Consider the following 27,328-nt stretch of genomic DNA (forward strand, 5'->3'; position numbering starts at 1 on the left):
CAAGCTCCTTCTAACACATCCCTCTTAGCTAAAAATATTTGAATGACTAGGTTTGGATGGAATATAAATAATACTCAAATATTGGCACTTTTTTACAGAAATAACCTAGAAGCAAGAAATACAGAAAACAGCATTTTTCAAAAATAACATGTGAAATCTTTTATCTATTCTTTATCCTTCCTCCCCATTGCTGCTGCCTTTTTCAGGTTCTCATAATTTCTCACCTGGAGTACACAGCAGCATCCTGACTGCTTCCCCCACCTGTCTCCACTCTTGTACTTCTCCCATTCATTCTTCTGTCAGGGTGAGTGTTTAAAATGCAACTGTGGTCCCATCAGGGAGTAGAGGAGGCCACTGAGAGTCAAGCAGGCTAAGGCAAATCATGAAGAGCCTCGCTGACCATCCGAGGTCATTCTGGATCTGATCCTGTGATGGGGGCCTCTGATGATTTTCTGAAACTTTTACCATTGCCTAAATGTGCCACGTACATCCTGCCTTCTAGGCTTTCATACATGCCAAACTGGCATTCCATTTCTACTCCTTGACATCTGCTTAAATACATCCTCTCGCTTCAAGGCCCAGTTCAAATTCCCCTTCTTCATTCACGCCACCCCAGCAACCCTCAGTCCTCATTGCTGCTCTCACCACAGAAGTCCCTGTTGCTTCATGGTACTTGCCTGCTCCAAAGCCTCCAGGGGCTTCCTGTTTCACTTAGGAAAAAAAAAAAACCTAAACACTATGCTGTCATTAATAAGGTTCAGCATTAGTTTTTCTTACCGGGAATATTTGGCAATGTCCGCAGACATTTAGGGTTGTCACTACTTGGGGGTAAGGGTGCTACTGGTATCCAGTGAGTAGAGGCAAGGGATGCTGCTAAACATCCTACAATACACAGGACAGCCTCATGCAACAAAAAACTACCCAGCCCAAAATCTCAGTAATGCTCAGGTTGAGAAACCCATTGTGTATGATCTACTCCCACTATGACCTCATCTTAAACCACTAATTCCCCTATGTTCCAGCCACACCGACCTGCTATCTTCCTCAACACATCAAGAAAGGCCCACCTGTTGGCCTTTACACTAGTTCAAATCTTTGCTTGGAAAACTATATTTTAATAAACATTTAGTGAACACCTATTCTGTGCTAGGCCCTGTGTTGAATACAACAATATATAAGACAGAACACCTGCCTTTAAGGAGTTCACAGGTTACTGGGTGAGGCCAGGTATGAAAACAAATAATTTAATGTATGTGCAACATACAAGGCACGAAGGAAGGCAAGGTCAATTCCAACCAGATTGGTGATACGGGTAGAGGATGAGTTGAGAAAATCCTCTAAATTCCTTCAGGGTAGGGACGATAACTTAGAACAATTTTTATCTTCAACATCTAACATACACAGCCAGCCAGTCCCTACAGAGTTGATTCTGACTTATAGCAACCCTATGCGTGTCAGAGTAGAATTGTGCTCCACAGGGTTTTCAAGGACTGATTTTTCAGAAGTAGATGGCCTGGCCTTTCTTCCAAGGTGCCTCTGGGTGGATTTGAACCACCAACCTTTTGTTTAGCAGCCAAACACATTAACCGTTTGTACCACCCAAAGACTCTATACATGCTCTAAAGGGTAAGCATGTCCTCTAAACTTTAACGAAGTCCTACCTTCATGAATATAAACCCAAAGCATGTTCTATTTTCTGTAACTGGAGATTATTTTAAGTACAAGGACAGGCAGTGAAGCTTTCTTTGGAAATTGTATATGCTTTGCTACTACAGAACAAAAGTCATTAAGGAATAAATCCACAGTAACCAAAGTCTATGTAACAAAAGAAGGCTAGCCTAGAAGTCTGAAGTTTATATCTGGTCCATAAATGATAACAAAGAAGGGGTCAAGAACAGTACACATGCATGCACAGACGCAGAATAAACATTCATCCTAGAAGCACACTAGGAGCCAGACAATATGCTGATTTATAAGGACACCGAGAACCATGACACAGTACCTCCCACTAAGGGGTTCACAATCAGATGAGAGGACTCAGATCTGTACACAAATTATAATGAACTCTAAATAGAAATTCAAAAAGGTTTGAAAAAGATACCAAAAAGTTCAGAGGATGAAGTGTTTAGCGATGTCTAGAGTGAGCCCACAAAAACTTCCTGCGGTGCTGACATCTAAACAGGGCTTTGAATAATATAAGCACTCACTATAAGAACTGAAGGTGGCTTTGCAAGTTTTTCAGTTATCACCCATCTCATATAATATAACAACTCTGATAATCATGTAGCCAAATATGATAAAATTCTTCAATATGTATTTATTGTGTCTACCTTACAGAAATCATTGTGATGGGCCACATGAAAGATGGAAAGAGGAATAAGACATTGTCCTTACTTTGAAAATGTTTTGGCCCGGGAAAGATGATAAGGCAATTATACCAAACGAGTACTATGCAAGACATCATGTGACCACTGCCACAGAGTATTACAAATATACTCAAAGAGCAAAAAGAAGAGCCATATAAGTTACATCAGGGCTGAAGGCTACACTGAAAAGTTTTCATATTTGTAGGGTGTTGAAGGATGGAGAGGATTTCAATAAGGTGTAATTACTAAGGAATGGGGAGAAGAGCTTTCTAGCTGAATAAAATAACACAAGAAATTGCCAGATCTAAAGAGAAACCAACAGTTCATTTGATTAGAGAATTGGCTAGTATGCGTAGGGAATCATTAAATTAAATTAAATTGAGCCTGTGGTCATATCACAAAGACCCTTAAATCTCAGTTAAGGAAATCGATGTTCAAGGGGCAAAGGTTGGCAATGAAGGTTTAGAAATAAAAGACTGGCATATAAGAAAAGTGCTTTTTAAAAATTATTGCTTTTAGAGGGAAGCAAGGAAGATTAGTTATTAACACATAGCTAAACCATTGGAATAGTCTAGATATAAAACAAAGGGTTATGAAAGAAGGAATAAAACCCAAAACCCACTGCCATCGAGTTGATTCCCACTCATAGTGATCCTACAAGAAGAGTAGAACTGCCCCATAAGGTTTCCAAGGCTGAAATCTTTATAAAAAAAAAAGTTTTTTTTTTTTTTGATCTTTATAGATGCAGACTGCCACATCTTTCTCCCATAGAGTGGCTGGTGGGTTTGAATCGCTGACCTTTCGGTTAGCAGCTGAGTACTTAACCACTGCACCACCAGGGTTCCTGTGAGAGTAGGAATAGAAAGGAAAACTAAAGAAAAAGCAAGGCAGGGATTCTGGAGTTATCTAAGGAACACACAAATTAAGAATTTTACCACAGAGGATATGAGAAAACTGGCTTCCACAATCACCTAATACCTATTTCTAGATAAAAAAAAAAAAAAACATATCCTAAACTCTCTCTCCTTCCCACACCCAATCTATAATACTTTAAAAATCCTCTTCCTTTCATGAAGCACCCAGCTTTGTGGTCAGAAGCTCAGGCTCTCTTTCTGCCTCTGCCAATGACTCAGGGAATGACCTTGGGGAAGTCACGACCTCACTGATCCTGGTTTGCTTTTGAGTGCTCTGCAGGGATAACGTGGGACATAGCTAACCAAAACGATGGCCAAAAAAAAGCCAAGTGCCTTGGTGTTCCTACATCAATACGGAGCTGTTCAGCAGAGTGGAAAGGTGGATCCCATCCCAATCAGAACAGTCAGCCAGCCAGAACCACTTGACACGGTGCCAAAGCAAATGCCACCCCAAAACATGCTGCATTTAATATCAGATTGCCTCCATCTCTCTGTTACAGGTTTTGCTTTTAAATCAATTTCACAGCAATCAGGGGCTGTTACAATTTTAGAGAGAATCTCCAATTTTCATATTCACTAGCTCTCCTTTTGTAACAAACTGTAAACAAAACAATTTCCAGAGTAAAATGTCCACTGGTACCATTAGGTTTATGACAAAAGACAGGCACATATCCTGTAACTAATCTTATTCAAAGGAGTTATTTTAAATAAGCAATGCAAACGTGAAGAAAATCCTTTTTTATACATTCAACTCTTATTTTAAGAGATAAATACTAATACACCTGGTTTTTCTAATGTTTTCTATAGGATACAGACAACAAAAAATTCTACATTCTATTGACTCTAAGTTTTCTAAATTTTGAATTTTATCAATAAGAAAAAATGAGCAAAAAAAGAGTAGCCATTTACCTCCAAAGATACACAGCAAATCTGGCCAAGCATAAATCAAAACTAAGAATTTTTTTTTTCTTGGACTAAAAACAGATTAGGCAGCATTCACTTCCAGTATCCTGGTAAGCTAGATCAACAGATACCCCTTCCAGTACATGAAATCTAAAATACTAGACAAAATAGAGAAAGCATCTTTTAGAAACCACAGCTTATGTGCTGGAAAGTAAAGGGAACAATTGAAGGCAAAAAAATAATGGCAACCATAAAGTGTTTATCGCTAGAGCTTGGGACTGCCGTGGAAACTGTGCCAATTTTGGGGGTCATAAGGTAGGAATTATAATTACCATCTGAACTCCAGGGACCTTAGAGCTATGAGTAAGGGGGAATAGATAAGAGACATCCTCTGAAATAAAACAAGAATACCCTAAATACAGCACACTCAGTTGGTCAACTAAAAAAAAAAAAAAACCCTTCAGAGAAAGACAGTGGCCATACCAGTCCTGGCCTTGCCACTGGGGACAATGTCAAGAAAAAAAGTATCTCCAAGACTATTCCTAACCATAACCCATAATCAATTCGGTTTGGGGCTGGAATTCACATTACCTCTGTGGTGTGAAAAACCTCGAGCCAAAAAACATAGTTTTAATGTGGTCCTGGCCTCCAAGTGGAAGATTACAACACCATCTATGAATTAGTTTTTCAAATAAACAAAAAGAAAGAAAGAATATCAAACCTATACTTCATGAGGTTTCTATATCCAATGACCAATTTAAAGGAATACAAAAGACAAAAGATGCTAAATGACACCATGGGAAAGCAATTACCAAGGGTTAGACTATGGGAAATTCTTCAGTACAAATGTGGCAGATTTTATTTTTCAAAGATGGTTGGAAAAATATCTCCTATCCCACATGTGATCTTGCCAGTTCCCCATCAAAAGATGGAGCCCTTTCTCACCCCTCTGAATTGAGGGTGGCCCTGTGACTACTTTGACTAATTGACTGTGATAGAGTAAAGAATAAAGCCTTACAAGTTTCAGATGTAACTATTACCTGGCCTGATATCTTCCACTTCTTAACTATTGAAAGTCAACTGCAATGTAATAAGAGTAGATAATGTAAAATCGCCATGCTGTGAGAAGCCCAAGCAACATGGAAATATCATGGAGAATGAGATGCCATGTGGAGGGAGAAAGACAGAGAGAAATGGAGAGAGGGAAGGAGGGAGGCAGGGAGGGAGATACAGCCTTACCAAGGAGTACCAAGGTGTTAGACACGTGAGCAAGAAGCAATCTTGGACAACGAGCCCAGTCGAGCTTTCACACGATGTTGGCCCCAGACACTGACTGCAACTTCAGGACAGTCCTCAAGCAAGAACTGCCAATCTAAGCCCAGTCAACCCGAAGAATAATAAGATTTTCTCAAATTGTTTTTAAGTCATTAAGTTTTTAGGTGTTATGCAGTAAATGAGAAGTAGAACAACAAACAACTTGGTTGTCTTCAAAAAATAAATTTGAAAATGGAAAACAAAACAAAGTGATACAGGGCAAAAATTGAGAGATGAAAATAAACTCAAAAAGATGTTTCAAACAATCATAATGTAAACTGTATCTGAATCCTGATTAAAACAAATAAATTACATTTAAAATTTTGTTATATTTATGATATTTGGAAATTTAAATATTGATGGGATATTTGATGATATTAAGGATATTGTTTACTTCTTTTAGACATGGTATTATGGTTAAGTTTTTAAAGAGACTACCTTTAAATATACTCTCTAAAATTTATGGACAAAATGGAATACTGGCTAGAGCTTACTTAAAGGTATTACAGGAAAGAAATAAGAAGACGGGGATATACATGACACAAGACTGGCCATTAGTTGATAATTGTTGAAGCTGGGTGCTGAGTATCTGGAATTAATATAACAGTTCATCTACTTTTGTGTATCTCTGAAACTTTCCATAATAAAACACCTTTTTACAGGAATAAATAAACATAAGTGCTCCTGGGTTTGTAGGATTCTCATATACCTCCCCAAAACATATAGTCTCCTCTAGAAGACAATACTTTAAACATTCAAAATTTACATAGGAATATTAGCTCACGATCTAAAAAAAAAAAAAAAAACTACAGACACCAGAAGTAAGAGAGAAGAAAACAAAGTTCAGAATCAGATCCACAAAGATAGAAGATACATAAAATAATAAACAAAAAGGGAACGAAAGATTAAGAAAGAAGCCAGGAACTATCAAAACTGACCAGTGGGAAAAAACAAACAAACAGGCAAACAAATAAAACTTCTATAAAAAGTATAAAAATGGAAATGAAAAACTCAATGGTTCAGTTTGGTAATGAAAGAGAAACAACATATTCTAAGATTCTGAAAAGAATTCTAAACAAATTAGCAAAGAAATAGATATGAATTACCTAACATATAACAAAGAGAGACCAAGGGATGGGAAATATAAAAAACAGGCTAGAAGAAATGCAGTACAAATGGAAAGGTACAAGAAATTTCTACTTGGGATCCCAAAAAAGCATACAAGAAATTTAAAAGCTAAAGAATTAAAAATTCCCATAACTGAAAATATATTACTCTTCAGCTTCAGAAAGACCAATAAATCCAATACGTAATAAAAATAAATCCATGCCTATAAAAACTGTACTGAAGAAAAGAAAGAAGGTCACAAAAGCACCAAAAAAGAAAGGACAGATTACTTACAAAGGTAAGACAATTATACTGACAGTTCATTTTGAAAAAGCAACAACGGAAGTCAGAAACAGTGGAAAAATAGCTTCCAAGTGCTGAAAGAAAATAGCTCTCAAACTAAAATTGTATGTCCAAAGAAACTACCTATCAAGAATAAGGGCGAAACAAAGATACTGATCTAATTGGCATCACTAATTATACATGCGATAAATGCTGAGTTGGCAAATGCTGTGTTATGTATATTTTACAATTTAAAAATGAGAGCATTTACCATCTAGAGAACTCAAGGGAAAATTTTCAAAAGCAGATATTCACCAACCAAATGACAGCAGATGGCCTTCACGGTTCAAGGGCCAGTCACCTTAGCCCATGAACAGTCTTGGAGCAAGGGAGGGGGCATAAGAATCTTACGATTTTCTATACGAGCACTAAACGTGTAAAAGTGAGGAAGCTAATAGGCAAGTATTATTTAAGGAAAATAATTCAGTCTAAAGGAAAATATTCCAAAAAGGAAGATTTGGAATGTAAATAAGAAAAAATGACCAAAGAAAATGGTAAACTTGTAGATGATACTAAAAATATTGGCTGTGATAGTTAATTTTATCAACTTGGCTAGGCTATGGTACAAGTTGTTTAATCAAATACTAGTCTAGATGTTGCTGTGAAGGTATTTTGTATATGTGATTATATTTACCATCAAATAACTCTAAGTAAAGGGGACAGGGTCTCATCCATTCGTTTGAAGCCAAAAGAGCAAAAGCTGAGGCTTCCAAAAGGAGAAAGAGTCTGCCTCAAGATTGTAACACTGCCAGAGTTTCCATAATATCTGCCCCATGGATTTTGGATGTGCCAGCCCCCACAATCACAAGACCTAGTTCCTTAAAATCAACCTCTCTCTCTCTCTGTATTTTAGATAGATTTATATAGGGAGATTTATAATCTCTAGCAGCATATGCATATAATATAGGACCCCTGGTGCCACAGTGGTTAAAGTGCTCAGCTGCTAACCCAAAGGTCAGCGGTTGGAACCCACCAGCCACTTGGTGGGTGAAAGATGTGGCAGTCTCCTTCTGTAAGATTCACAGCCTTGAAAACCCTATGGGACAGTTCTACTCCGTCCTATAGGGTCGCTCTAAGTCGAAATCGACTTGATGGCAGTGGGTATATGTAACAGGAGATATATATAATCTCTTTTGGTTCTGTTTCTCTGGAGAATCCTGAGGAAGACATTAACCACATTTAACTGATGGGATTAAAATGTAAAATAGGAATAAAAATCTTGGTAATATTAGCATGGTTAGAGAAGGAATATCAAAGTTAAAGAATACTATGCCCTATATTTTTGAGAAGAGTAAATATTATTGACAAACCTTAAAATTACATATGCATACTAAAACATAAGCACTAAATCCAACATAACCACTAAAAGAAAAGATACAGCACAAAATTTTCAAGCTAGTGAAGGGGAAAAAATGTATAATGAAAAGGAGAAAATAATTACCAATCTAAAAGAGGGCAAGCAAGAAGAAAAGAAAGAACATAGAGAAAGTGAGACCAACAGTATAAAAACAACATGGCAAAAATGAATACAAATCTATCAATCATCACTACCAACTTAAATGGATTAAACAGTTTAGTTAAAAGCAAACATTTTAAAACCAAATTTAAAAAAATCTACAACGTATTATTTACAAAAAGGAAATCTGAACTTTTTTTAACCACTAAAACAGATCAGGGAGTGTTTTATAGTTTTCATTGTATAAATCCTTCATGTTCTTGGACAGATTTATTCCTAGGTATTTTATTCTATTAGATGCTATTGTAAATGGAATTGTTTCCCCAATTTCTCTTTCAGGTTTCTGATTGTTGGTGTATAGAAACCCAGCTGATTTCTGTTTGTTGACATTGTACCCTGCAATTTTGCTAAATTCCTCTATTAGCTCTAGAAGTTTTCTTATGGACTCTTTGGGATTTTCTATAAAAGCAAGAAAAGACAACTGTATAGAGAACAAAGTTTAATAATATGAGGTTAATGGTCATTAACCTCATTATTTAAAAACAATTTTTAAAACTCACTGCATCAGAATATGCAAAGTTTAATAAAAGTAGGGGGATTAATGGAGATAGAAACATCACATTGATTGAGAGTAGAATTACACAGCTGATTATTGTTAATTGTTGTCAATAAGTTTATACGTGTAAAAAGTTGAATTGAAAAAAGTTGTGTGATGTATTTACAATGACTACAAAAAATTAAAAAAGAGCAGCTGCCAAGCCTACTTATGTACAACAAACATCTCACGGGCTTTGGTTTCTTAGTTTGTAGGTTTAGGGTTATGGTTTCATGGGACATCCTGGCTAACTGGCCTAATAACATGTTTAGTGCTTCTATTCCACTTCCTAGTTCATTGTGTAGTGCCTCGGGTTTTAAAAGCTTGAAAGCGGCCACCCAAGGCACAACAATTGGTCTCTTTTTGCCTAGAAGAACAGAAGAAGGAGAGTCAGGAATAGGAGAAGGATATGGAATGTGCGGCTAATTGCCTCTATGAACAACTTACTCCTTTGCCATGAGGGAGAAGAACAGGATGATGCCTAGCTACCATTACTAAACATTTTGAACAAAGATTTCATAGAAGACTCCTGATCATAAGGGGGAGAACGTAAAACAGAATTTCAAATTTGCATGGACTCCAGACTTCCTGGAGCCCTGATGGTTGGATGAACCCCTTAAACTATTGCCCTGAGATAATCTTTAAACCTTAAACCAAAAATATCCCCTGAAGTCTTCTGCAAAGCAAACAATACCCCAGTGCCATCAGTTTCCAAGAAGCGCCTGGCGGATTCGAACTGCCGACCCTTTGGTTAGCAGCCGTAGCACTTAACCACTACGCCACCAGGGTTTCCAAAGCAAAGAATAGTTTAGCTTAACTAGTAAAAAATGTCTGCCTTGAGCATTATGCTCTTTTAAGAATTATCTCTCTGGGATCAAACTGACAACAGGAACTCGAAGGATTAGATAGGAACCTTAGGGGGCAGTGAATTTATGTTAATGGGGGAGGAACAACTCAGAAAAGGAGGGTGAGAGTGGTTACACAACTCAAAGAATATAATCAAGGTCACTAAACAACACATATAGAAACCGTTGAATTGGTGTATGTTTTGCTGTGTATATTCTCAGCAATGAAAACAAAATAAAATTTAAAAACAACACAGATTACAGGTTTTAAAGGTTACACAAAAAGACACCAGGCCCAGACAATTTTACAAGTTTGACCATTCAAAGAAAGAAAAATGAGCATGTTACAATAATGAAGGATTTTACTCTTTTTGAGAAACGAGATAGGGGTGAAGTAGAAGGAAAAACACTCCCTAACTCATTTTATAAGTATAGTATATATTCTTGATACCAAAATTCAACAGGCCAATGTCACCTAAACAAAGATTTAAAAAATCCTCAAAAATGTATCAGCAAACAAAATCCAACTATGTATAAAAAAAGAAACTATATTCTTGCAAGATTGGCTAACATTAGAAAATGTATTAATATCTCCACAACAGATTAAAGAAAACCCATATTTTTATCCCAGTTTCAGAGAAAGCTTTTGAACAAATTTAATATCAATTCATGATAAATTTTTTAAAATTCAGCAAACTAGGCATAAAGGAAATTTCTTAATTTAATTTTTAAAAAGGCTAAAAAAAAAAAAACAACACTGTACTCCATAGCAAAATCTAAAAAGCTTTTCTTATAAAATCAAAACAAAACAAAGTGTCCCAACACCATTTCTATCCAACATTGTGTTTGATTTCTTAGTTAAAAGGAAAAAAAAAGATACAAGGATTGAAAAGAAAGAAGTAAAACTATAACTATTAGGACTTTATACATAGAGAAACACCAAACAAATCCATAGAACATTATTAGAACTAACAGGAAATTTCATCATAAGGACATGATAAAAATAAGATCAATATGTAATAATCAGCTTAGTTTCTGTATGCCAGCAAGAACATGAAGCTTAAACAAATGAAACCATTTTCAACAGTAAAAAAAAATAAGTAAATCTAACAAAAGATAGGTAAGACTTTATACAACGTTATTAAGGCCTAAATAAAGGGTTAGATATAGTATATAAAAGAATTAATGTGGAAAATTCTCCTCTAATTGATGTAAGGGTTCAATGTACTTACAAGTAAAAATCCCACAGGGTTGTGTATGTGTATGTATGTGTGTACAATTGGGCATACTGATGTTAAAATTTATGAGGAACAGAACCAATAATAGACAAACACTCATGAAGAACTGGCACAAATAGACAAACATTCATGAAGAATTGGCACAAACAGACTAATGGGACAGAAAAAAAGGTCCCAAAACAGCCAGAATCACCAATGTACATTGATATATGGCAGAAGACTTTTTATTATTTCCCTTTAAACAACAGAAATACACCATATACAGTCTTTTGAATTATGATATATTTCAGTTTTAAAAATTAAGTTATTAATAAATTATTAACCAAATGGCCACATGTACTATTACTATCTACTAGATGATCCCTTGTCTTGTCATTCAAATATGGTAACTTCTATAGTATTCTGCAAAAAAAAAAAAATGCTTAAGAAAACTTGTGGGGTGTATTTTTTGTTTCTAGTGAATAGCATTTAAATTCTTGTGATTTTACTTATTATAAAATTCAGTAATGATAATAATTTTTCACAGAAAAAAGAAATATAAACATGCACACTTAAAAATCAATCTCATGAAGAAGAGATGTCATTTATTGGCTATTTTCCCCTAGCCTCTATTGGATTTTTAAAGTACCAAAGCACTGCATGGACTTAGTTAACCTCATAATTTAAAAACAATTTGTGAAACTCACTGCATCAGAATATGCTAAAAGTAACTTACTAATTTTGCAGAGATGATATTCCTAAAGAACAACATACAGGCACAAAATCCTGAGAAGCAGAAAACAAGATGGGAAGAAAAAAAGATTTGCCCTCATTCTACTTGCTAATTGCTTGATCATAGAACTAATACTTATGAATAGGTGTAGGATATTAGATACAAAACCAAGCATTGTAAGGCATTCAATGAAATACGGACTTAAAGTTTATTTGGGAAAACAAGGCATACATGCATAAGTTAAACAACAATCCTAGAATTAAGACAGGTGTCTCTAAGCAGTACAATGTCTACTTATGGGGAGCTGGGGGAAAGAAATTCATCATTGTAAGTTTCCAGTTGAATTCTCAACCTTTTCTACGACCAAAACTGAAAACGAGTACTTTACTTTGGTACTAGTGGTTTCCTGCAGATGTTCTCAGTGACAGCTAGTTCTAACTGTCTACGTTAAGTGGGAATACACATTACTCTCTTTCATGGTTCCATGAACTGTCTTTTATTGAAGCCCAAGTTATTTCTTATTCTGCCCTCTCACCTGGTCTTCCCAATGACTAAAATACGCTTACCTCCAGGACAGGTATCTGCCTTCCTTTATTATTTTAGCAACAGTTCCATGATCTTCCTCTCTACCATACTCTATGGCATCCTCGAATCATTTCGATATTGATACAGATGCATGCTTTTAACACCCTGGACTCACAATACCCAAAATTCCAAGCTTTGATGAATTTCATCTCCAATATGCTTCAGTAACTAATCACACACTTTGGACCAGTCCGTTACTCTCAACTTCCTCTCCCCACAAAATCTAAAAATCTCCTCTTTGACAAAAGCTTTTAATTTTCTTCTTCTATTGGTCCCTTTCTCATCTTGACCTGCTGTCCTTCAAGTTCTTCCCACTAGTTTATGAGTACCTTTCTCATCTCTCTTACCCTCTGTTCAGTGGGTTCCATAGTCAGACAATTTTTTATATTTCTTGGATACTTCTTTCTGCAACATCTGATATGCTGAGCCCCATCCCTCTTCCGTTTCTAGGAGGCTGATTGTAATACACTTTCATGTTTCCCTCATACAGTGGTTATGAGAAGTAGTGAATGAGTTAATATACAATAAAAAGTGCTTAGGACTTGGCCTGGCTCGTATTTGACATCCACTAAGTTAAAGATCTTATTAACCAGTTGCCATCAATCGACTGCGACTCATGAACCTATGTGTGCCAGAGGAGAACTGTGCTCCATAGGGTTTTTAACGAATGATTTTTCAGAAAAAGATCACCAGCCTTTCTTCTGAAGCACCTCTCGGCCCTTTTGGTTAGCAGATGAGTGCTTTAACTGTTGGCACCACCCACGGACTCGATACTGTTTTTATTAATCTCTCAGTTCCCCAAATGGTATCTTACAAACCCATTGTGAGCAAAAAATCACCAGAGTTAGAGAAACAGTATAAGGCAGTTCTCTTGGAATATATCTCAGTCTAAAACATTTTCTTTAGACTCATGATAAAATTAATAAGTGATTAAAAAATACCTAATGTACAAAATAAAGCATTTTTCTCCATACGTTATGGTCAATAACATAGACAAATACTTGAAGGCAAAAGATATAAATGCTAACAAACAGCTCATAACCATGAACCACCTTAATAATCTTTAAAAATAAATATAAGTTGATTTAATAGAGCATTTAAGTGCTCAATATATGTTAATTAAATCTTTGTCACCATCTTCATTAAGGACAATTGCCACATTAAAAATCAGATGCAGAATGACAGTGGTTAAGTGGCAAATTGTTTGTATTCTCTCTGGTGGCTAAGGAAATATGATTTGAAATAATTTCTTTGGATTTAAATGAAGTCTACCCAAAGTAGTGCATTGAGAGCACTTTTCTGTCAAGCCATAAAGTACATTAAACCAAACCAAACCAAACCCACTGTAGTCGAGTCGACTGCAACTCATAGCGACCCGATAGGACAGAGTAGAACTGTTCCATAGGTTTTCGAGGAGCGACTGGTGGATTTGAACTGCCAACCTTCTGGTTAGCAGAGAAATGCTTAACTACTGTGCCACCAGGGCTCCATATGGTTTTGAATCAATCAGTATTTTCAAGTACTAAAAAGAAAGCAGAAGGCAGTCTTAACCATTATCACGAGCACTTACTTTGAGTTTATGCTCTTTCCTGTTCACAATCACAGCTGTGATTTGCTGGTCCATGAAAATCAGAATGGTGACCAACAAGGCAGGGATAGCAGCTGCAAGGCATACCCACCAGGGGTTTCCTCCAAATGGTGGAACAAACCAACCTCGGTTTGGACTTGTTGGCTTTAAGAGAGAGAGTATCATTCAAGACAATATTCAATTAATACATAGTACTCCCTGAAAAATCAGTGGGGGAAATATGTTTTACGTTTTCCTCTGGAGAGTCAATATAGTGAAAAGTAGGAAGAAACAGCTTTACTGATATGATAGGCTGGAAAAAGAAGATTATTTACCAAAAATTTCCCAAAGGAGCCTATTTTGGGGTAATACTTTATTAAAGGAAAGAGAAATAATATAGGCTGATAGAATAGAAGGAAGTGCCATGTTGTGCATTTAGGGTAATTCAAGAAAAAGACTTAAGATGAAAGAAAGTGATTTAGGTTTAGGGGAAGTCAGAAGAAACACCCAAATGTAATTTTCAGTAAGTGGTATAGCAAAAAAGTACAAAACCACTGTGAAATGTGTTCATGCATTTCAGCAATTAAGCTAAAGTTGTTTCTACTACTGCCAAAAATGTCATATTTACATAATCTTTAAAAAAAGCTACAAAAATTTTGTAAGTCATAATTGAACTTATTTAAACAGTCTGGTCTTTCTTAGTCTACGTATGAGCAATCATGGAAAACACTTGGTTAATCCTCAAAAATATCACAGAAAATTGATAAAAATGACCATTTTCCCTTTTTCAATCTATCCTCTATCAGCAGAACATACATCTCCACTACAGACAAAAAATTTTCCTGTCTTTTCCTACTTTAATCAATCCAAATAAAGACTAAAATGAATCCCGTTGATGAGTTATCTTCTCACATGTGCTCTCTATCAAGAAAGTTTCACTTCTCTTCTCAGGATATTTCCTTATTTTGTTGAAATTTGCTCAAACTCCACCATGGACTCTACCCACATTTTACTACCTTTACCTGGTTGTGGGCTTGTACAAGAATGAATTTTATCTTGGTCATTAACGCATTTCAGATCCCTAGTATAGGGCCTGACTCAAAGCAAACATTCAATAAATGTTGACAAATGAATTAACGAGTGCACGAATGAGAACTTATCTTTGCTATACAGTGATAAGCAGAGATAAATTTAAAAAAATCTACTTGCTGTAATAAATGTACATCTTCCTCATTAAGTAGTTATTAAGCTAAAAGTAGAGTTCATTTTCTTTTAGCATATATATGATCATATGGTAGAAAGAGAGAGTGAGGATGGTTCTGGAAAATAGGTGAAAGAAGACTTACGATGGAAATTAGGTAGGGATATCTAGGAACAACTGAAATGTAAATTTTATCATGACTGCAAATACCAACGGGTTAATAAAATAAACAATTCATGTATCTTATTTGTCTCAGTTAAAATACACATTACTCATAAACATGTGTGTGTTACAAATACATGTGGCAGGTAGTTTGGTAGTATAAAATGTGCACTGGAAAAGTATCTGGAGGTTTGAGTCCTAGCTTCAGACCCTAGCAGTCCTGTGATCCTGGACATTTTATTTAACTTCTATGAGCTTCAATCACAACTATATAAAATCAGTATGATGATGGTTATCTTGTATATTTCTAAGAATTACTATATGGATCAAGGTAATAATGTGCATGAAAATACTTTGGGAAAATTTAAAATGCTCTAAAAATATAAGGCAGAGTTTGAATTGTTATAAGGTATTTTTTTTTCAAATAAAAATCAGTACAACGTGAACCTTGCTTTTGATCCTAATATGATATTTAATCTTAGTGAATAAATAGAATAACTTTACATTTGACGTTGTAAGGGACTAATTTTGATAGAAAAAAATGCACAAAGCTAGAAAGTATGATAAACCAGACTGAGGGAAAAGTAAGAAAACCAAAGAGTTCCAGGAATGACCAAAAGGTAGTCTTTCACCTACCTTGAATTCACTTGGCACAATTAATTTTGGAGTGTCCACACCTACCAGGGCATCTATTATACAAAAGATGAGAATGGACAAGATAATGGCAAAGTCACTGATAAGTTTTCTTGCCTGGAAAAAATAAGAAAGAAATAAGAGACCTTTCAGCACTGGATACATACATTTACCTGTGTTTGAAATGAATGATGAATTCTGTATTTGCTAAGTTTATAGTAACAGCTTTGGCAACAAATGAAAGGAGGTGTCACACTGCTGAGGCATTATTCTTTAAATTGTTTTTCTATCACTTTATCACCTGGCCAGAAAGAATCTGATCCCACAGAACAGGACACAGCATGTGGGTATGTACAGGGGAGTGTAGACAGCGCAGGGAGAAAACAGAAACAAACCCATCCGTCAAGTCGATTCCAACTGATAGCAACCCTATAGGTCTGAGTAGATCTGCCGCATAGGATTTCCAAGGAGCAACTAAGGGATTCGAACTGCTGACCTTTTGTTTAGCAGCTGTCATGGATTGAATTATGTCTCCCCAAAAATATGTATATCAACTTAGTGAGGCCATGCTTCCCAGTACTGTGTGGTTGTCTTCCATTTTGTGATTGTAATTTTTTTGTTAAAAGGATTAGGGTGGGATTGTAACACCACCCTTACCCAGGTCACCTCCCTGATCCAATGTAAAGGGAGTTTCTCTGGGGTGTGGCCTGCACCACCTTTTATCTTTCAAGAGATAAAAGGAAAGGGAAGCTAGCTGAGAATTGGGGACTTCATACCACCAAGAAAGCAGCACCAGGAACAGAGCGCGTCCTTTGGACCTGGTATCACTGCACCTGAGCAGCTCCTCAACCATGGGAAGACAGAGGACAAGGACCTTCTTCCAGAGCCAACAGAGACAGAAAGCCTTCCCTTGGAGCTGACGCCTTAAATCTGGACTTTTAGCCTACTTTACTGCAAGGAGATAAATTTCTCTTTGTTAAAGCCGTCCACTTGTGGTATTTCTGTTATGGCAGCATTGGATGGCTAAGACAGCAGCCAAGCCCTTAACCACTATGCCACCAGGACTCCAGGGCAGGGGAAGGGAATCAAATAGACTATATCCCTGAAATATTGTACAAACACTCTTCCTGTATAAAACTGAGGACACGTTGTGAAAATCTGCAAAGATACAGAATTGTGTTTATCATCTGGGAAGTAGGATTGTGAGTATACAGCAATATAAATCCATAAGGTAACCTGAAAATACCAAGAATCTGTCAGGGAAGGGGTTAAAGTTCCATTCCATTGAGGGAAGTAAATACCAAGACCTGAGAGTAATATCAAGTGATGGAAGATAGGAATATGATAGTTTCATAAACTTTGTCAAAATATTTCTCATTCCAGGCTAGGGCTTAAAGTTTCCTGTTTAAGGGATATTTTTTCTCTATTTTCTTAAGTGTGTTTGCCATTACTTGAGAACTCTCTAGTCAGGGCAAGGACCGGGCTTTATAGGATGCAGCAGTTAAACCCTGACCTTTCCCATGGACTGAACACAGAGTAGCCACTTACAAATTGTTAAGGACAGCACTGGACCATATAGGTGCTTAGAGGCTCCTCTGTAGTCTCTAGGGGCATAGACACCTAAGTCTCCCCATAAGGTGGGTATATTTGATCATTCAACAATAATTTACTCAATACCTAATATTTTCTTTGGTGCCAGAGATACAACAGTGAACAGAACAGACACAGTCCCTGTGTTCCTGAAGCTCACAGTCAAGTCATACACAAGGCAGGCTTACCCTAAATAAAAATCAGAGTTGATTTAGAGTTTATCAAGTTAACTCAGGGAGAAAGCCAAAAACCCAAACTCACTGCCATCTAGTCAATTCTAACTCATAGCAACCCTATAGGACAGAGTAGAACTGCCCCACAGAGTTTCCAAGGAGTGCCTGGTGGATTCGAACTGCCAACCTTTTGATTAGCAGCTGTAGCACTTAACCACTACACCACCAGGGTTTCCAACTCCGAGAGAGCAGTTTACCTGATCCGGCTAGATGGAGGAAGAAAGAGCAGTGATAGTGTGAATGGTTGCAAATTACTCAGGAAAGGGTATTTTGAAAGAGCAGTGGGACTAGGGCAGTCAAGTATTCAATAGAAATTAAAGGAACAGGAATTACTTGACTGTGTAGATATGCTAAGGGCTGTAGTACTCAATCTTGATTGTTATGTAGTGTCTGGAGTTCTTGGATACTAGCAGCTGGATCAAAAATGGTCTTTTTGGCCAGGAGCTGTTTTTCATCTTGGAAGGTTAATTCTGTCTGGCTTAGCATCTTGAAAAGTTTACACAGAGAAACAGAAGGCCAACCCTTTAACGGATCTTTTAGGGGTAGATTAACAAAAATTATGCACAACAATTTCAAGCATAAATATATGGCAGGGGTCAGTCTGGGGAGAAGATAAAGTTCAGGGATTAGGAGCATGGTTTCTATAGTTAAATTACCTGGGTTGTGAAACATCGGCTCAATTATTTACCATCTGTGAATACTTAGCCTCTCTCAAATTCAGTTATCCTATCTGCAAAATGTAGCCAAAAGAATCCTCCAACTTCATCCACTGCTTATAAGAATTAAGAAAAATAAACCATGAAAGTGCTTAAAACAATGTCTGGACCGTAATAAGCTTTTCTAATAAGCTCTCTCTGCTGCCAAGTCAGTTCCAACTCATAGCTACAGATTGAAATGCTACCCGGTCCTGCGCCATCCTTAACAACCACTGCTATATTTGAGCCCACTGTTCCAGCTACTGTGTCAACCCATCTCATTGAGGCTCTTGCTGTTGCTCTACTTTACCAAGCATGATGTCCTTCTCCAGGGACTGGTCCCTCCTGATAACTTGTCTTAAGTAAGTGAAATGAACTCTCACCATCGTTGCTTCTAAGGAGCATTCTGGTTTGTTCATTCTTTTGGCAGTTCATGGTATATTCAATATTCTTCACCAACACCATAATTCAAAGGCATCACTTCTTCTTCTTCAGTCTTTCTTATTCATTGTTCATGCTTTCATGTGCATATGAGGTATTTAAAAATACCATGGCTTGGGTCAGGCACACCTTAGTCTTCAAAGTGACATCTTTGCTTTTTAACACTTTAAAGAGGTCTTTTGCAGCAGATTTGCTTAATGCAATATATCATTTGATTTCTTGACTGCCGCTTCCATGGGCGTTGACTGTGGATCCAAGTAAAATGAAATCCTTGACAACTTCGATCTCTTCTCCGTTTATCATGATGTTGCTTATTGGTCCAGTTGTGAGGACTTGTGTTCTCTTTATGTTGAGATGTAATCTATACTGAAGGCTGTGGTCTTTGATCTTCATCAGTAAATGCTTCAAGTCCTCTTCACCTTAAGCAAGCAAGGTTGTGTCATCTGCATATTGCAGGTTGTTAATGAGTCTTCCTCCAATTCTAATGCCACATTCTTCTTCATATAGTCCAGCTTCTTGGGTTATTTGCTCAGCATACAGATTGAATAAGTATGGTGAAAGGACACAGCCCTAATGTACACCTTTTCTGATTTTAAACCCCGCAGTATCCCCTTGCTCTATTCAAATGACTGCCTAGAAAATGGCATTCTTGTCAATTATGGCACTATTATATACACACTATAGGTACAAAAGTAGATTAAAAAATGATCATAAACTGCAGGATTCCTGTTCTTAAAATTTTGAGGAAAAAATACCCTATTAATAATGCTGCTTAACCTCATTAAAAATCACAGCTAGAGTGTATAATATAAAAAACTCCTATTTTTCCTTCCTTCCCCTTATTGTACAATACAGTTCAGTTATAGCAGAAATCACTCCTGGAGAGTGTTTATTGTTAAGACATTCATATCTAAGATACTGGATCCAGTTTTAACTTCATAGTCAAGGAAATTGATTTTTCCCAAGCTACCGTTGTATTCAACTCTAAATCCTCTAATTAGACAAGGCAGGTAGGGGTGCTGCTTTAGCAGGCTGTGCAGGTTTTACCACATACTAAAATTAGTCTTTAATTTGAACTAGGGAAAGCTGTCACAGTAGAATCAGAGTGCCCCAAAGATGTCAAGCAATGAGTATATACAGGCTACTTCATGAGTCGGAATCTACTTGACAGCAACGGGTTTAGATTGCACTCTGGTGCCTGTGAACAAGGAGCTTTGAGTCCGACTCTAATGAGATAAGAATTACTCTTTAAGCGTTTTTTGCATTTCCAAACATGTTTGTAGAAAGAAAAGTATATGAAGTTCTTCCCCCCTCCTTTCATTTTACCTTCCATTTTCAGCAAACTTGGCCACTAACAAAAATTCCCAAATAGCAGCCTTTTATGTAAGTCAATGTAGCAATAAACAAATCAGTTTAGAAATCCATGGTTCCTAATCCCCTACTAGCTATTACTGATAATGATCAGAAGTAGGAATGCCACAGTTTCCATGAGAAAACCTGTGCTAACAATATTTCTTGCCCCATCCTGTGGACTCAGGGGCCTCAAACCTAGCTTGGGCAAGGGTTATAACTTGAGGGTGTCCATCTAAACCAAGTCTTTCTGGGCTCAAAACTCAGTATCCTAGGAACTTAAACTCTCACAATCTAAGAGAAACACAAAATAAGATAATTCATATGTAGCGAGGGCTTACCATTAACAACAAAAAAACTCACTTTTTTTAATGGTACATGGAAGTGCTATAATGTATGGTAATTCCTACCCTCGATTCTTGAAGAAGAAAAAGAAAATTTGTCTCAAGATTGCATATTAAATTTAATGTCAGCAGGTTTTGAATTGTTTTATTTTTATTATTTTTAATTAAAAATGTGAAAAGGAAATTATATTTGTCTTCTGCAGAATGAATGAGAAAATACCTCAATCAATAAGAAGCAGTTTAAATATGTAAACTTCAAAAGCAAAGAAGAAATTAAATGCATGGGAAGGGAAACTCAAATAATCATACGCTGTTCTCTTGTTCTTGGGCAAAAACAACCTAATAAATCTATCACAAACATACTCTTCATGAAGGATGAAACTCTATTAATTATTGAGAGAGTCACCAACAGTGAGAAGCTAGTTAATTTACAGAGGGAAAAATGAATATGGTTCCTCTGAAGCCCCAGAGGACATATGGTTTTCACTTTGCGAGGACTGCAGCTGCTCCTAAATTAACTGGGGGAGAAAGGCATAGCTCTCAGTGGAAGGAGCTGTTACAGAGAGACAAGTACAGCAGCAGGGACTCTGTTGGTTCCCAAAAAATATTAATTCATGATGTTAGTTCTTCTAATGATTGTAGTGCTTGGAAAATACTAAACAACAGTGTAAAAGAGCATTTATTCTAGATTAAAAAAAAAAGGTATGCCAGACAAATATGTGCCTTTAGGCAATCATAAAAAGGAGCCGAATACCATTAGAATTTTGAAATTTGATCTCCCCAGTAACCAATCCTATAAAGCACTCAAAAGAAATAAGCATTAATATTAGTCATTGCAACAAATATAAGACACTGCACATATTATCACCTGCTATGACGAGAATTCAACATTAGGAAAGTCTGATTAAAGATTTTAGGGCTAAAAGTTCCAGAGTGAGAACAATCTGGGGAGCAATGAAGTCAGCTGGGCAATTTATCTGGGTGGGGCTCAGAAGGTGCCAATGGAAGTCTATCAGAAAAAAAAACACTTTATTTTTACCATGGAACAGGAGAGAAGTTGGCCTAGTGAAGTGGCTCAGCAGGAATATTGTGTTAGGTTGGGTTCTCTAGAGAAGCAAAACCACCAAAAAGCACTTGTTGCTGTTAAGTTGATACCAACTCACAGCGACCCTATAGGACAGAGTAGAACTGTGCCATGGTGTTTCCAAGATTGTAATTTTTATGGGAGCAGACTGTCACACTTTTCTCCTGCAGAGAAATGAAGCATGTGTGTGTGTGTATATATACATATATACACACACACACACATATATATGGAAACCCTGATGGTGTAGTGGTTAAGAGCTTCAGGGGCTAACCAAAAGGTCAGCAGTCTGAATCCACCAGGCGCTCCTTGGACACTCCTCTAGGGGCAGTTCTACTCTGTCCTGAAGGACCTCCATGAGTCAGAATCTACTCGATGGCAATGGGTTTGGTTTTTTCATTTATATATATAGAGAGAGATTTATCTCAAGGAAATGGCTCACAGAGTTGTAGAGCCTGGCAAGTCCCAGGTCCGTGGGCTAGGTGTCAGGCTGGAAGCTTTTCCTGACTCCATGTAACTGCAGGGACTGATGAACCCAAGACCAGCGGATCAGATGGCAGGTCACTGGTTCACAGGCTGCAAAAGCTGCCAAATTCAAGATTGGCAGGTAATATGGTAGGCTGCTGGCTCAAGTCCCAAGAACTGGAGCTCAGATGATGATGAGCCAGATGTAGGATCCTGAGCAAATGAGCTTTGCCAGGACATCTGTATATATTTTGGATGCAGGCTGCACCCCCAAGGGAACTCTCTTTTCAATTTATTGGCTGCTTAGATCACACAATGAAGGGTGACTACATCAGATCACAAAATGGAAGATGACTACAACATTACACAACTGCCAAATTACATCATTACATAGCTACCAAACTACATCAAACTGCCAAACCACTGAAAATCATGGCCTAGCCAAGATTACAAGCAACCTTAACCATCACAATGCTAAGGAGATTTTGCCAATCAAGCACTAATAGGCCGTTTCTTCCAACTTGCCTCAAAATTGAGTAGTGGAACAAGGTATTAAACATGTGTATATGCCAGAAGAAAATGATCCAACCACATGGGAAATATTATGTCCCAATATGGTCACTATACTCTAAATGGAAACTGAAAATCTAGAGTTGATTCATAGACGAGAAGCCAGAAGAGTGGGGGATTCAGAAAACATACGACACAAAAATAATGGTAGGTCTTGAGAAGTAGGAAGAATCTATCTTCCGATATACGAAATCTGTCATAGTAAACAAGGACTACACTTGTTCTGTGTAGCTCTAAGATCAAACAGCAGACCCCATGTGCAGAGACTGTGGAAAAACAGATTTGCATTTCTATCAGAAATGTTTTAGGAGATACTATGTTCCTTTTCCAGGAAGTGTTCAAGTAGCACCCAGATGACTATTTGTCAGAAATTAAGTTATACAAAGAGACAATATTGGAATAGATAGTATACAAAGTGCTAACATTAAAATCCAATGGATAAGACTCAATATCAAAATTTCTTCAGCCCCTAATAAGATCTTCTGGTATATATCACGAAGAAATCCTTTATAATAAGGAGGTCCAGGGTCTAAAAAGGAAGGCGGTTATATAATTTATATTAAAGTACAAGAATAGATGTTTAAAAAATAATAATTAGTAAGTCATATGTATAAATAAGACCATCTGGGAATGAGGTAAAAGACCATTTTATGGTAATGCATGGATTTCAATGTTGGTAACTTCTCTATATTGACAAGTAAGCTGAAAATGCTTAAGGCCAATAGGGCACAATAGTCAAAATTACTTCTTCTAGCCATAATCTGCCTCTGTGCCACCCTTAAAAGCTCTCACAAAATGCTTCTGGACAATCAGTTCTCCCAATCTTATTTTTCTTAGGGCTTAATTCAGGTCACCTGTATTTTTTGTCATGAGCCCATAAGAACTGACGCATTTGCCATCTTTATTAAGTGTTTAACAGACTAAATTATGTTTATAACTAAATATACCTTTGTAGTTCTTAAGGAAATGATATATAATAAATGATTCTGGATTTAAAACAAATTTGACTTTAAAAATTACTTTTCCTTGGCACAAAATACCACAAGAATTTGAAAATGTGATTCCCCTTAACTGATATCAAAGTTGTTTTTAGAATGAATTTCAATAGCATTAAGTGCTCTGAAATTTCTAAAAGAACCAGCCAAATGCTACCTAGTATTACTAACACTAGAATGGGATCACTATTTCTTTCTCATTTTTGATACACTATCTGTTTTGGTTTGATAGCTTTTCCCATCTACCAAGAAAGTTTCTGAGATAAAAAGAAAATGGAATGGGGATATAGTCTGTTTCTTGTAAAGAACTGTTTATAAACTATACTCATTCAGCTTTTAACAGAATGCTCACAGGCCAAAACATCAACCAAAAATCACTGTTCCAAAAATACAGCTGTCTTTGAAATTGCAGACCTTCCTGTGTTTTATGTGGATCCAAATAAATGCATTACCTAACTAAAATACTCATTACATTTTCACTTAAATTTCTGAAACCCTATATACTTTTTTTTTTTTTTTTCATTCAAAAGCTAGTTCCTCAAACCCCACCATCAACTTACCTGGGTCAGAAGAACCAAAGTGTGGTTCCCCAGGAAATAATGAGCATGGATGAGATGAAAGGCCTAAAATGAGGGATTCCAATTTGAAAACCTAAAAATCTAATTTATTTAACAGATATATATTAAGTGCCTACTATATGCCAGGCCCATGAATTACTTGTCCTTGTACCCCTACCATCTAGTATTGTGTGAAACACACATTAGATAATAGTTTTTGTTCAATATTGAATGAACATTCTAATTAATTAAAGGATATAGAATACAGGTTTAAGAAGGATATCAAAGAACACTCTGCTGAAATGTCTCCTAAATAAAGCACAGAAGATATCATAGCTATTCACATTAAGTGGAACTTAGTAATTTTATTTATTTAAATAACTATAGTAACCAGGAGTCATATTAAAAAGAATCTTACTAGTACATCATTCACATAAGGGTTAGAACTGTCATTAATTTAAGGGCAGTGGAGAATGATGAATGAATTTGAGCAGTTCCTTAAGAAAGGTATTCTCATGCCAATTACACACACTGGGCAGATATACTGGCTGTGACTATACTCTAGTACCAATAACTTTGTCTAATTCATAGAGTTCTATAGCTTTATGATTTCTACTAATCACAATGCGGCTCTATTTTGAAGCTTTGCTTTCATTTTGCCATCACATACGCAGTGGTGGCTTCTTTGTTTCATGCTTATGATCACCTGCTGGTATAGGAATCTGGGAGAACATTTCATGTTAATGTCCTGAGCCATCTGCCACAGAAGATCACAGACTATGCTGTGATGTTCCTACTGGAAACTCTGATGTTGAAAGACTTTGACAAAAGACTTAAAGCTGATGTAACAGACCACTAACAGTATGGGATAACAGGCTGATTTGCCCCTCTAAAAACAATGGGGAGTCCTGGTATTCCTCCCATGTTCCACTGAGAACTTAGCGCTCCTTGGAAGTGGTTGATATACAAATGAAACTCCTGACGGACAGGCCAGCAAAGACAGTCTGTTCCACCTATGTGCTTATAATGATGGATTAATGGTGACTCGATGAGGAAGGGTAGGGAGATTGGGTCTAGGTATATTTACCTACTCTGTTCTAAGCAACGGAAATGGAGCCTGAAATGGGGGGAAAGTAGTGTGATCGTAAAGGAGAGAGGTTATAGAACAATAATCAAGGAGACTGTGACAATTTTAATTTGATAAAGAAAAAATCTGTTCTCTGCCTTAGGAGGCTGACCTGTGTGGTCTACAATGGGTTCCTTTCTTCCTGGTTTCCAAGTGCATTTGGCCAGTTGGCAGCCTGGGCAGGGCATCAGAGAGAAGAGAGTGAGGTCAGTATATAGATTCCCCCAACTCTCCCTGTAAGGTTGCCTCTGACTGGCTAAATTCGTCAATCTAAGGTTACCACATGTTATGGATTGAATTGTTTCCCCCAAAATACTTGCTGGAATCTTAACTCCTATACATGTGGAGGAATCCCTGAGTAGCACAAACAGTTAAGCACTCGACTACTAGCCAAAAAGTTGGTGGCTCAAGCCTACCCAGAGGCATCTAAGAAGACAGACCTGGTGATCTGCTTCTGAAAAGTCAGCCTGGAAGCCCTATGGAGCACAGTTCAAAATCAACTCAAAAGCAACTAACAACATACCTGTGGATGTAATGTAATCACCTTTTCATAATGCAATCTAATGTTTTGTCAATGGCATCATACCCGTATAGGATGTGCCCTATTCCTAATCGCCTTTGAATTATAAAAAGAGCAGATTAATCACAGAGACAAATACATACAGGGGAAGATGGATGCCATGGGAGGATCCTCCACAAGCCTAGGAATCAAGGCAGGCCCCGGCTGCCAAAAAGAAGGAACTGAGACAACCAAAGCCCTGATTTAGACTTTTAGCCTCTAAAACTGCGGAAAAATAAATTTCTGTTCTTTAAAGCCACCTACTTGTGGTATTTGTGTTATTGTAGCGATAGGACACTAAAGACATTGCACTTCTCAAGGCAGCCTTCTCTATTCTTCTTTCTCCTCCCAGGTTCTAGCAACTACTCCCTTTTCCTTTGGGCCTTAGATAGTAACAAATCCACTGGTAATATCTCTGGGGTACCACACTCTCCCTTGTGGTTTCCCTATACCCTAAGCTCACCTTTGTAAATAACATTTTTATTAATGCCCTCAAATTATTTTGATTCGACTGTATCATCTTCTTTCTTCTGGGACTGATACATCAGATATGATTTTAAGATTCTGATCTTGAGGGGCTATGAGGATAGGTGGTGTTATCAGCTGAGATAGGAACATAGGAAGACGAATACGAAGGTAAAGATGGAGATAACAATTAATTTCTGGAAATTTGTTAAGAACCAATTATTCCTATAAGCAATAGTTCAATATAGAGAAGTTATTTAATTTAGGAGATAAAGCCAGGTAATTATCTTAAAAATTACACAATATTAGAGCTTAAAAGGATGTTAATTGTCATTTAGCCAAGCTCCTCCTTTGTAGGTAAGGTGATTGAAGTCCACAGAGTTCGCTACCACAAGGTACACAGTCAATGGCAGTGCTGGCACTAGGATCTATAGCTCCTGGGATCCTGTAGCCATACTCTTTCCATAAAATTCAGTATTTATCTCTTTTGATTAGTTTTTCACTAATCAACAAGTATTGAGTATCTAGTCTGCATCCAACCTTGTGTTATTTAATGTGAGGAATAAAAGAAAAGTTTTCAAGTAGTTTATAGTCTTAATTGATAAACATCTCATACAAATGTTTAGAAATGAGAGTGCAAAGGAGAAACAACTGTGTAAGTTAAAGGAGGATAGGACACTACGCATGGCGAGGGCACTGTCATCCAATATTAGCAACTGGAGTTTTAAGGGTTTCATGTGAATTGTTGGTAAAGGTGAGGAGGTATTAAGAGTCAGCCTTGATTATCTTCACAAAAATAAAGCATTTTCTTATGCCATGTTTAAGTATATAAAGTTATTTCTACCTACCTTAGAAATAATCCTTTTAAACATTAGTATATGAAAATGTATTTTGCCAAATGAGCAAGCACAAAC

At 36.9% G+C, this 27,328-nt stretch overlaps 1 protein-coding gene across 3 annotated transcripts in view; it reads right to left on the bottom strand.

Moving 5' to 3' along the window:
- The window catches only part of SLC4A4 (solute carrier family 4 member 4), a 392,825-nt gene that overhangs the window by 32,671 nt on the left and 332,826 nt on the right, over positions 1–27,328 (bottom strand). For all 3 annotated transcript variants that reach the window (XM_064285722.1, XM_064285721.1, XM_064285720.1), the window contains 2 exons: positions 15,944–16,057; positions 13,948–14,109 (listed from right to left, as the gene is read on the bottom strand). In XM_064285722.1, the coding sequence (XP_064141792.1) occupies positions 13,948–14,109; positions 15,944–16,057 (276 nt within the window). The remainder of the gene's footprint in view (positions 1–13,947; positions 14,110–15,943; positions 16,058–27,328) is intronic.

The sequence above is a fragment of the Loxodonta africana genome, chromosome 5 (genome assembly GCF_030014295.1).
Source record: "Loxodonta africana isolate mLoxAfr1 chromosome 5, mLoxAfr1.hap2, whole genome shotgun sequence".
Taxonomy (NCBI): Eukaryota; Metazoa; Chordata; class Mammalia; order Proboscidea; family Elephantidae; genus Loxodonta; species Loxodonta africana.